This window comes from Cebidichthys violaceus, unplaced genomic scaffold (genome assembly GCF_023349555.1).
Source record: "Cebidichthys violaceus isolate CVI_PGR_0920_01 unplaced genomic scaffold, fCebVio1.0.p SCAF_22, whole genome shotgun sequence".
In the NCBI taxonomy this organism is placed as follows: Eukaryota; Metazoa; Chordata; class Actinopteri; order Perciformes; family Stichaeidae; genus Cebidichthys; species Cebidichthys violaceus.
In genome coordinates, this window is record NW_027176395.1 from 7,970,625 (window position 1) to 7,982,440 (window position 11,816).

General features: G+C 42.3%; 2 protein-coding genes across 2 annotated transcripts in view; both read left to right on the top strand.

Annotated features, from left to right (window-relative positions):
* The first annotated feature begins 200 nt into the window (after window positions 1-200).
* On the top strand, window positions 201-2,298 carry LOC137877958 (glutamyl-tRNA(Gln) amidotransferase subunit A, mitochondrial-like). The gene is made up of 5 exons (XM_068718143.1): window positions 201-419; window positions 1,062-1,221; window positions 1,305-1,403; window positions 1,478-1,574; window positions 2,229-2,298. The coding sequence occupies exons 1-5, from the start codon at window positions 201-203 to the stop codon at window positions 2,296-2,298; spliced, it is 645 nt and encodes a 214-aa protein (XP_068574244.1).
* Window positions 2,299-8,335: 6,037 nt separating this feature from the next.
* The window catches only part of iars2 (isoleucyl-tRNA synthetase 2, mitochondrial), a 14,983-nt gene continuing 11,502 nt past the window's right edge, over window positions 8,336-11,816 (top strand). Inside the window, 11 exon segments of the mRNA XM_068717763.1 lie at window positions 8,336-8,684; window positions 9,125-9,146; window positions 9,149-9,240; window positions 9,417-9,570; window positions 9,650-9,798; window positions 9,987-10,036; window positions 10,171-10,277; window positions 10,429-10,516; window positions 11,162-11,277; window positions 11,460-11,629; window positions 11,803-11,816. The exon segment at window positions 11,803-11,816 is cut by the window's right edge and continues 77 nt beyond it. Coding sequence (XP_068573864.1) covers window positions 8,418-8,684; window positions 9,125-9,146; window positions 9,149-9,240; window positions 9,417-9,570; window positions 9,650-9,798; window positions 9,987-10,036; window positions 10,171-10,277; window positions 10,429-10,516; window positions 11,162-11,277; window positions 11,460-11,629; window positions 11,803-11,816 — 1,229 coding nt within the window. The 5' untranslated portion in view covers window positions 8,336-8,417.

Genomic DNA, 11,816 nt, shown 5'->3' on the forward strand with positions numbered 1-11,816 from the left:
GACGTATTGATAAGCAAGAAACCCTCGGGGCTGTTTGTTTTGGAGGCACTGTGGCGTGAATGCTGAGTCATGGTAAAAAGAAAATGCAGATTCCTGTTTGGAAAAGAACAAGAGAAGTGTGAGGGGCTGTCCACCCCCGATCACCTTCTCCCTCCTCTTGGCCCTTTTGTTTTTATTTGCTCCCTAGCATGTGATAGGCCATGCCTGAACTCCGGTTCCTCCTTACCTTTAGGGTGGACTGGAGGAGATGGGTGGAGTGGCTGGAGGAGGGCCTCAAGCGGTCACACTCCATTAGTCAACTAAAGGAGAGCGCTTCTCCTCGATCACCTGACCGCACTCCAGTAGCATTAAAGTTTCACGGCCGAGCCGCAGGAATGTGGCTAGTACTCCATCAGGCCTCTTTAGCCCTGGATTATGAGGTAGAGAGGTAAAATGGAGATCCCCATCTTCAAAAAAAAAAAAATATATATATTTTATTTTTTTCACACGTGTGTATGTATATATATATAAAATGGAGATCCCCATCTTCAAAAAAAAAAAAAAAAAAAAAAATATATATATATATATATATATATATTTTTTTTTTAAGTTCATTAATGAATTCATACATGTACGTGGAAACCAATACGTCAAAAAACAATCAAATTATGCTTGTTTCGTGAATATTTACAATTTTTAAGAGTCAGTATTAAAAAAAATAAAAAAATAAATAAATTATATATATATATATATATATATATATATATATATATGATGAAGTATAAAGTAGCGTGAAATATATAAACTCAAATAGAATACTTGAAAATGATATTTAACTCCAGATATAGGACATTTTAAGGTTAAAAAAAGCAATAGTGTGCTACTTTCAGGGTCCTGGTGTTGTTGCTGACTCACTGTCACTGTTTACAGGGACATTTGAATAGAACAGAGACATTGTTCATGTTATCACTTGCATCTATGCTTTTCCTGCTATAACAAGTCAAAATGTCTGCTGTGAAAAGGGTCTATTGAGTAACTGAATAACCGAGAGACCCCACTGGTATTTCGTCATCGTTCTCCAGGTGTCTGCGGCGCTCAGGGAGGGAAGAATCTCCCCGACGGAACTTTGTAGGAAGTGTCTGAACCGCATCAAAAAAACGCAGCATCTTAACGCTTACATCACTGTGACGGAGGAGCTGGCCCTGAAGCAGGCTCGAGAGGCAGAAGCCAGACTGCTGCGAGGTGTGGACGCCTGAGCCTGTATGTCTACACATTCTGTGTTACAGAGTCACAGGTGTTACTGATCTCGTTTTTTTTGCCTTCAGGTGCCCCCAAAGGTCCTCTGGATGGAATCCCCTTTGCAGTCAAGGACAACTTCTGCACAGAAAATATCAAGACCACATGTGCTTCCAGGATGCTTAAAGGTCTGCTTGAACCTCAGTGAAAGTTACTGTGTCTTATATATTCCAATGATAACCTACCGTTACTTGTGCTACAGACTACACCCCACCCTACAATGCTACAGTGGTCCAGAAGCTTTTTGACCAAGGGGCTGTCCTCATGGGGAAGGCCAACATGGATGAGTTTGCTATGGGGTAAGGCCGTCGTTATCAATGTCAGAATAATAACAGTAACAGCTGGTCACAAATCTACATATATATATATATACACACACACACACACACACACATATATATATACACACACACACATATACACACACACACACACACACACACACACACACGTTTATGAATAAGAAGCCGAGGTTCCTGATGGAGGGGTAAGAGGCAGGGCCATGGAGCTAAGGTCCTGATCCAAGTCTAGTTTTAGAGCAAATGAGCTGGACAACGTAGCCATTGTCACATGATCTGGGTGGGATGCAGTTTCCACACAGCAAGAGTGGGTGCAAAGGGGGAAAGGAAGAGAGGGGAGGCAACAGGTGAATCAGTGACCGACAGTGGCCCCCCTGATAGTGTCACTGAATTGGGAGCCATGGCAACCATTGTATCCAATGCATTGGTATTAAAATGACATCAAGTCATCAGCAACAAATTGACAAAGCCATGATACATTGGAATGACATTAAAGCACTCTTGACATGACAAGTATACTTCGATAATTTGGGCTCATTTCACAAGACGTCTCAGTGTAAGAGCAACTGAGGCTCCTAGTTCTCACATTTAAAGCTGCAGTTATGTGACAAAAATCTTCGTAAACATTAACAGATTTGATTTCCCCCTCTGCAGATACATCCGTCTACAGTTACCGAACATGTGTGAAGCGCCAATAGGCAAGACCGACTACAGGGGGATTTAGATTAGGCCTTAAGCACCAAAAAGACATGACAAAGAAATTCAAGGTGCCAAGATAAGCTATAAGACACCGGTTTGAGACGAACATTTAACCAGACACTTTCAAATAATACTTTTATATAGCACTTTTCTAAGTACCCAAAGACACTTTATATAGGGCAGAGACAAACGACAGACAAATGACAGTTAAGTTTCCAAATTGCCAGTTGAGAAAGTTACCCTGCAACTCATACCAGAGCAAGTATTTATAGTTTAAAGCAGACCCAATAATCCCAGGCATAATGATTTTACAGTAATATGACCACTTTAGCTATATACCGCTGAACACAAGCCCAAAAAACCTTCTACGACCATTTTTCTTAAAAAAAATAAAATAACTTTATACACCTGCAGCAATGAGAGAGAAAATAAACCGAGCAAGAGTCCATGTAGTCATTTATAAGTCAACGATTTTATTGGACGTACAAAAAAAAAGAAAGAATTGTATCTAAAAAAAACCAAAAAAAAACATTTATGTCACACAGTTCCAGAAATTTAACTTTTCTAAACTAGTTTACAATCACTTTTTAGGCTTTTGGAGCCTGGAATCAAGTATCAGAACATGTTTTTTTTATTTTGTATTATTATTTAAAGCCACGAACATGATCCCCTACCCCCATCAACAACGGACTAAACCAAGAGGCCGGCGGTTTCCCGGACAAAACGGAATTTTCATATAGTCCCCGTAAAGAACAGCAGGGCGCGGCCCCGCAGCGGTGGCGCGTATAAATCTGATTCAACTTGATCGTCATTGCACAGAGTACAAGTACTAGTACAACGAAATGCAGTTTTAGCATCTAACCAGATGTGCAAAAATAAGCAGTAAAGGTAAAACGGAGATCGCTCTGGAAGCGCGCTCTCCTTCAAAATTAATTCCAAAAGTGACAGAAAAATAAAAATAAATAGTGAAATCCAAATTGTGTTAAAGAGGAGATACTTTAGCGCTTTGGGAGTAACGTTGCGTGACCAGCCCAGCCGTCTTGACAGTGCGTGAGGGGCTAACATCAGTCCGGTCGTTAAGACCACCCGTGGAGCAGAGAGGCCGAGACAGCCAGCGGCAGCAGCAGCGTGAAGGCGGCGGTCGTTCCGGAGCCGTTCTCTTTGGGTGGCGCGCTCACAGTCTTGTTGATGACGGGCGTAGCCGTGGGATTGCCTGTGTCGTTCTGGGCCTGGACCACCTGCAACATGCAATATTTCAGCCAGTGGACAAAAGTTAATTTAAAAAAAAAAAAAAGTCCAAATCTCTAAATATACATTATGCAGGGTTCAAACTCAACCAAAACTTTACGAGAATGCGCGGAGTTTAACACGGTTTAAAGTTTGACAAAGTCATCAACCCCCGACACTAAATCCTCTGAGTTCAACAAAAAAAGAAAAAAAAAGAATAAATGTTTAACTGGACAGCACAGCCTTGGGTCCCAGGGATCAAATTCAAGTTAGTTATTCCTTATAACTTGCCGCTAAAAAATAAATAAATATCAAAACAAAAAAGCATTTTTAAATATGACCATTTCTGTATAGAATAAGCCCATTACCCACAGTGCCAATGACTCACAGCTAAAACAGCCTTTAAATTGGAAGTTAACAGAGCACCTGTGAAGGAAACAAACGGCCGGTTTGGTTCAGCAGCGCATTGAACACTCAGCAGGTTAATATAAAGGTTAATATCTCGCTGAAGTCAGAGACAAAGCGAGGGAGAAAGAGAAGAAAAAAACAACGACTGACCTGTGATGAGATGAGATGGAGAGCCAGCAGCAGAGCTCCGAGGTAAGCTACACACATCTTATTCATGTTGGCGTCGAGAGTGGTCGAAGGCTGGGCTCGCTGCTCCGGTTAAGTCCTCTCGGTTAGTCGATGAATGACATGGGGGATGCAGCCGCGAGCTTTATACCCCCGGTGACATCATCAGCCACTCAATATACCGCCCGCTATATAGCCTGTGTCGTGTTGCATTCAGGTGCCGTCGGAAATATATTGAAATCAAGTTAAGCGCACGTGGACGAGTTTAGTTTAGTCCAGTTAGTTTGATAGGGCTGCTGTTTGTCAGCAGACATTTAGGAATTGAAGGACACAGGTCAAACAACAGTCCAGCACGACACTAGCTCCACAACCACCACAGAATATTTATGACAATGAAAATATGTGTGTGAAATAATATGTGGCCTGTAAGTATTAGTTTTATTTGTTTAGTTTTTATATTTATTTTATTTGTCCACTGCATGCTAAAACTGAAGACATTATTTTAAATAGGCCTACAGGAGAAAATAGTCAACTCCACCTTTGTCAAGGCAGACGTAATAGCATGACAAATATTCCGGTGGAAACCTTCAAAAATAAAACAACCAAACAACACTGCTGCTAATAGTTTTTCCACCCATGTGAGTGAGTACTAACATGACTATCAATGGCAATATTGATCTGGAGTTCTCCACTGTAACCACCGGGGGCCGTGAACACAGCGTATTCTAAACACACAAGACAGACGTTCAGATGATAATGTTCATGCACACAAAACTTTAAAAATATTTCAGCCCCTTAGATGGTAATATTCTGTGTTTCTAATATTCTGTCCACCCCCCACTTGGTTGTATGTTCTGAGAGCTGATAATAACAATTATAACTAACATGATCATTAAGAGCTATATTGATTATTGTCATTGTTTTAATAATAATTCATATGTGTTACAATATTGTTGAATTGCTTTTTGAGAAGTATGGAGTTGAAAATCCAGAGTGTGACCACTGGGGTCAGTGACAACGTATTCTAAAGTTTCAAACTTTAAGTGTATATTATAATTTTCAAAATAAAAACACTTAACCAGACAACTCTGTTTTTATATACCATAATATCACTTTTGATGTGCATGATCTTACAATTCAATCAAACAGTTCAATCACAATTCAGAATATTAAAGCTGCAAGCAGCATTGATCGGGCCCTCGCAACTTCACGCACATCGAGGGTACTGGCAGGACTCTGGTTGACGCGGTCATGCATTTCTGTGACCGTCATACACTGCGTGCACAAGTTAGATGATTTTTCCTGCGTCGACAAGCAGCGTAGCAAGATCATGTTGCCAGGTCTTAGTCCTCAAATGTTTTTAAGTGTACCCCCAATACAATCATAGATGTAAGCCTGTTAAGATCATTAAGAAAATGAATGTGCGTGAATGCGCTTCAATGTTTGAAACATAACAAACTGTCAGTTTACTGGGATGGGGTTGAACTCCCTGCAGTGTCCTGCTGATTGTATTTGGACTTACATCAAAGTTAACAGCAGTAGTGTCATTTGCTTTTACTTGAACACTTCAATTTAACACTGTTTTCATTTTAAGCTCTTCTGTAACTTTAGATTGTAGTGTGAAGCATTCATTTTAACATTTAACCTGATTCTCATGTAGAAGCTCTGGACAGATCATTTATACTAATGCCCACTGACATGGTTTGAAAACCACTGTTGTCTACCTTTTGCTCTCCAAGCATCTTAGTTTGCACATATTTAGATCAGAGAAGTCTTTTTCTCCTGGTGTGACCACAAACCCTTTTATTAAGTTCAGTGTTTGGGCCGCTGTAATTATAGAATCCTGCTTACGTCCGTGGTTGCCAGTAGGTGGCGCTATGACTATGAGTTAATATTGGCATGCAGATGTCCTAAAATCATGACAGTAATCAAGCATGTCAACTTTGGGACAGTTTTGACAAAGTACAGTTGAGTTACAACAGCTTGATGGATGATGGCGAACCATGTAAAATGGCCGCTACACCAAGTCCATGTTTGATGAATTCTAAACTTTTAATCACAAAGGTCTTTAGATTGTTCTGACCAAATTCTAAGCCGATCGGATTAATTACCTAGGACTAGTTCGTAGTACAGCACCTGGAAATGAGAAAAATACACGAGAAATTCATACAAAATTAGAAATGGCTGACTTCCGGTTGGGTTTAGAGCATGGACCCCTCGACTTTTTTTTAAATCCACATGTGATACATCTGCTTACCAAATGTTATACATCTAGGTGAAACGTACTGCGAGGGCTGCATCGTCAAAATATTGTAGGGGGCGCTATCGAGCCGAGTTGCCACTCTGAAGCATTAAAATCACATCAGATAACTACATTCAGGATTTTAAATGTGTGTGACAAGTTTGATTTTGTTTTGAGTATTTTTAGCCCCTCAAAAACACCTTTGTTTTTCATGGCGAGGAATGCATCACCACGGCAACGGCATTTCACGAAACAACAAGCTTTGAGTAACTTTTAATCACAAAGGTCTTTAGATTGTTCTGACCAAATTCTAAGTTGATCTGATTAATTCCCTGGGAGGAGTTCGTTAAAGTAGAGCGCCTGGAAATTGCAAAAACGACACTAGAAATTCAGACTGAATTCAAAATGGCTGACTTCCGGTTGGGTTTAGGGCATGGCCCCAAGAGACTTATATTTAAGTCCACATGTGATACATGTGCCTACCAAATTTTGTTGATCTATGTGAAACGTACTGCGATGGCTGCTTCGTTGAAATTTTGTAGGGGGCGCTATTGAGCCGATTTAACACTCTGATTGAATAAAATCATATTATATAACTACATTTTGGCCTTGTGATCTGTGTGTCAAGTTTGCTTGTGTTTCGAGCTTTTTTAACCTCTCCAAATGACCTTCGTTTTTCACGGCGAAGACTGCGTTACCACGGCAACGGCATTCGACGAAACATCAAAAGCTTAGAGAACTGGTATTATGAACTTCTTACATTTGTGTGGAACAAATTTGATGTTGATCTGATTTTCCAACTAAGAGAAACAAGCCAAAGGATAAAGACTTTAACTTACTGTTGCCAGTAGGTGGCGCTATGACTATGATTCAAAATTGGCTTGCAGATGTCTTCAGGCCTGGAGTTTAATCAAACATGTGAAATCTGGTAAAGATCTGATGATGCGGAGTCGAGTTACATCAGTTTATTCGTTCATGGCGAAGGATCGAAGTTCGCCGAGCCGCCACGTCGCCGCCCTTCGACAACTTCTTACAATCTTCACAATGAAGCATTATCAACATCTTAAGGCTTTTCTGACAAAACTTTAGAGGGATCGGAATAATCTGTGAGGAGCAGGATGTCAAAGTACAAAACGTACAACTTCCAGTTGCCACTAGGTGGCGCTATTACTATGATTCTAAATTGTCATATACATGTGTTCAGGGTCAGGATGTTATGACATCTGAGAAATTTGGAGCAGATTAGGCAATGTACAGCCGAGTTACAGCAACTTCCCGTTTCATGGCGAATGGTGTTTTTTTGCCGCCACGCCACGGACACATAGTTCGATAACTTTTTGATCTTTGAGTATCGTTTCACTGCCAAGGTCTCAAGAGCATACTGACCAAATCTGAAGGCAATCGGGTTTAATCTCTTGGAGGAGTTCGTTAAAGTACGGTACCTTGAAACGGTCCAAAAACGTCATAAAATTCAAAATGGCCGACTTCCTGTTTGGTTTAGGATATACCTCCTTTTGACTTTTTTGTGCGTCCCATCACGTTCCACATACCTACCAAATTTCATACAGCTAGGTGAAACCCAAAGTTGGGGCTACTCTGTAGGGGGCGCTATCGAGCCAAAATGTCATGCCGCAGCTGGACACCCCAATAATACTGGAATTTTCACCACGATTGAATTTTGTGCCAAATTTCAAAAGATTCCCAGTATCCCAAGCACCTCCTTTTTGCGATGAAACTGGTACGATAATAATGATAATAATAATAATAATAATAAAAAACATTAGAATAACAATAGGTCCTCCGCTCCGACTACGTCGGTGCTCGGGCCCTAATTATAAATATTGTTTCCCTCGATGAGTTATAAATCTCTTCCTTCAGCAACCGCTTGCTTACGTTAGTATAAATGCGACCTCATTTCAATTTTGACCGAATGGAGTTGCCGTAGTTGTCCTGGCATCAATTTCTTCCGGAAGAAACAAATTGTTGCGCAAAGGGCGGAATGTAACAACGCGATAACTACACACTGTCATAACTCAGAGACAACCAAACAATCTTCAGTTTTTTTGTGGTTTTGTTTGTCCACAGAGCTACTTCGCCTCTCCATGCTGCTGTGCCGGGTTTCGGCAGTAAGCCAGACGCTAGCGAGATGGGGACGGAGGTCACACCGGGGAGGCGGCCTCCTCCATCGTGCTCTCTTCTTCAGCTCCAGCCGCTGTCATGGTGTAAGTTCAGGCGAAGCCAGCGCTCAGCCCGCAGAGCCAGGCTCTGCTCAGGGACTGTACCGAGACACAGTGCTTCTTCCCCGGTCTGAGTTCCCAATGAAGCTGACTGGACAGAAGCTGCTGGACCGAGAACTCCAGATACAGCAGGTAGGACGAACCATTGAGGTTGACCCTCCACTCAAAAACACGTCAAGTGAATTCAGTTCGCTGTGAACTGGATACATTGTAGCACACGACTGGAATTCTTCTACAACTCTTTAGGGTTTATTCTTCAGGTCGGCATGCATCTGATGCGTTGAGAGGCAATTACCCACACCCCTTGCAAAACAGACAGGCACCTTTCTGAATTATGCAGACTGAAAATAATGTCTGACGGATAACTGTTGAAGTATTGGATTATGCTAGGCTTCGCATAACTAAGTGACTTATCTCCCTCTTGGTGGGTGGGTGTGCATACTTAGATTTGCACAGCTCAAATCCAACTGTCTATAGTATCTGAATGGTTAAAAACTGTTACAGAGAGCTCGATATTAATGATGCATTGTTTTTTGTCACATGAAAAATATGAATTCTCGCCACTTTTGCAGGAGTGTGGGTTTGCAGGTTTGTACAAAGAGAGAGGAAGGCCAAGAAGGAGTTCTGCCTACACGATGGACCTCCGTATGCCAATGGAGACCCACATGTAGGACATGCACTCAACAAGGTGATCGGATCATGTTTCAGATATTCCCCTCTGTTATGGTGCATTCTAACTTTTTGACAGCCGTGGACACCTGCGGCAGCATTTAGTTGTTGTTGTAAAAGCTCTAAGCTTTTCCTGGGTGGCAATGACGCTGCCGAAATAAACATTCAATTCACTGTGTCTTGTTTTTGGTCTAGATCCTGAAAGATATCCGAAACCGTTTTGAGATGCTGAGGGGGCGGCAGGTCCACTACGTCCCGGGTTGGGACTGCCATGGCCTGCCCATCGAGCTGAAGGCTCTGGGGGAGTTGGGGACCAGCGGCCTCAGCCCCCTGCAGATCAGACAGAAAGGTAAAGATGGACGGAAAGCTGGATGAACGTCACCGCTGTCAGGTCTTTGCAGCTGCTGTAATGTTTTTATCCCGTCCAGCGCGGGAGTTTGCAGAAGGGGCCATAGCTCGTCAGAAGGCTGCCTTCCAGCGCTGGGGGCTGATGGCTGACTGGGACCAGTGCTACTATACCTATGATGGGGCCTATGAGGCTGCTCAACTGAAAGTCTTCCAAGAGATGCACAGCAAGGTGGGCAACGATGCACTATTCAGAAAACACTTTTATGGCAATGTGAAAAGGCTCAATAACCTAAATAGTGCCATAATAGTTATTGCAATAGGGGATTACTGTAGTAAGCACATGGATGGGATTAAAACAGCATTTTGCCTCTCAGTAGTTTATTAGTCTAATATTTATTTTTTCTTTGTGGTATTCAGGGGTTCGTCTACCAGGACTACAAGCCAGTCTTCTGGTCCCCTTCATCAAGGTACCTGAGCTAGTTTGCTTATGCAGAGGTTGCTGCATAAAGGCATCAATATTTCTAATTTATTCTAGATCAGCACATGATAACTGACTTGGCTACTGTGGTCTGCTTTGATCCGGTCTCTGGGCCCTTTGCAGAACGGCCCTGGCAGAGGCAGAGCTGGAGTACAACCCTGAGCATGTGAGCAGAGCCATCTATGCCACATTCCCCCTGAGCACACTGCCACCTGAGATAGCCTCAGAGGGTAACACACACACACACACACACACACACACACACACACACACACACACACACACACACACACACACACACACACATATATATATACACGGTCAGGAGTATAATCTTTTTAAAAGAATGAATTAACTGTGTGTGTGTCTGTGTGTCTGCAGGATTGAAAAGTGTCTCTGTGTTGGTGTGGACCACCCAGCCCTGGACCATTCCCACCAACCAGGCCGTCTGCTACATGCCCAACGCCCAGTGAGTAGCAGCACCACAACATGATGGTTATACAGCGGCCGTTTGAGGGCATCTCTCTGCAGACATGACTCCACTCGCTATTATTTCAATTATTAAATAATCTTCTTGTTTTCAAGATTGATTGATTTTAACCATCTAGACCGACCAACAGTCTAAAACCCAAATATATTCAGTTTATTATCATACAACAGTAAGGAAACAAGCACATATACACATTACAGAGGCTGCAACTAAAGGTTTTTTTTTTTGCAAATGAAAAAAAAAAAAAAAAAATTAAATGAGCAATCAATTTTCTGAATTTCATGTGATATGACTAATTGATTTATTGGCTAAATCATCTCAAGCCCAGGTCTTTCGTCATCTTCAGTCTATTACATCTACTGGTATGCCATTTCCTTACAGCAGTGGTGTCCCTGAAACCTAAACCCCATTTCCCATCAACCCTGTGTTTTCAGAATTTCTAAATAATAACGTAATCCATGAGTGGAGGACAGTCTTGTTGTTTTGTGCCGTAAAGCATTTGACAACTTGCTTGATTGCTCTATAGAGCCTGGCCAATGCTGGATACCGATGTCGATGTTTAGGAGTTAAAACTTTCTATTTTCAAAACTTCAAGTACAGACTCAGCGTCCCCGTTGTTCACAGGTACTCAGTGGTGAAGAGGGCGGACAACTCTCAGCTGCTGTTGGTGGCCACTGAACGCACAGCCAGCATGGCAGCACTGCTGGCCACAGAGCTGGAGAGTGTAGGCATCTTCACAGGTAGTGCTGACACACACACACACACACACACACACACACACACACACACACACACACACACACACACACACACACACACACACACACACACACACACACACACACAGAGCTGTCTTCCCGGTGTATCTAGTCAGTTACAAACATAACCACGCTAATATCCCCTGTCCTTCTTCTGTTCCAAGGCTCCCAGCTCGAGGGTGGGATCTGCAAACATCCCACAATTCCTGACAAGGAAGTGCCACTATTGCCGGCCAATCACGTGACTATGGCAAAAGGAACGGGATTGGTCCACACGGCGCCAGCTCACGGCATGGAGGATTACAGTGTGGCTTCTCAGTTTAAACTCTCCGTGGTATGTTCTGTATTTTACAATGTCAACCTTTGGTGAATCGAGAAAAGCTTCTGCCATGCAAGTTGGTGAACAGTTTTGATAATTCATTGTTTCAGTCATTCATCAAAGGAAAACAATGCAACATGGTTTACATGATGCAGTTAAAAATATTTTATATATGTGTTCCTTCAAAGGAGTGCATGGTGGA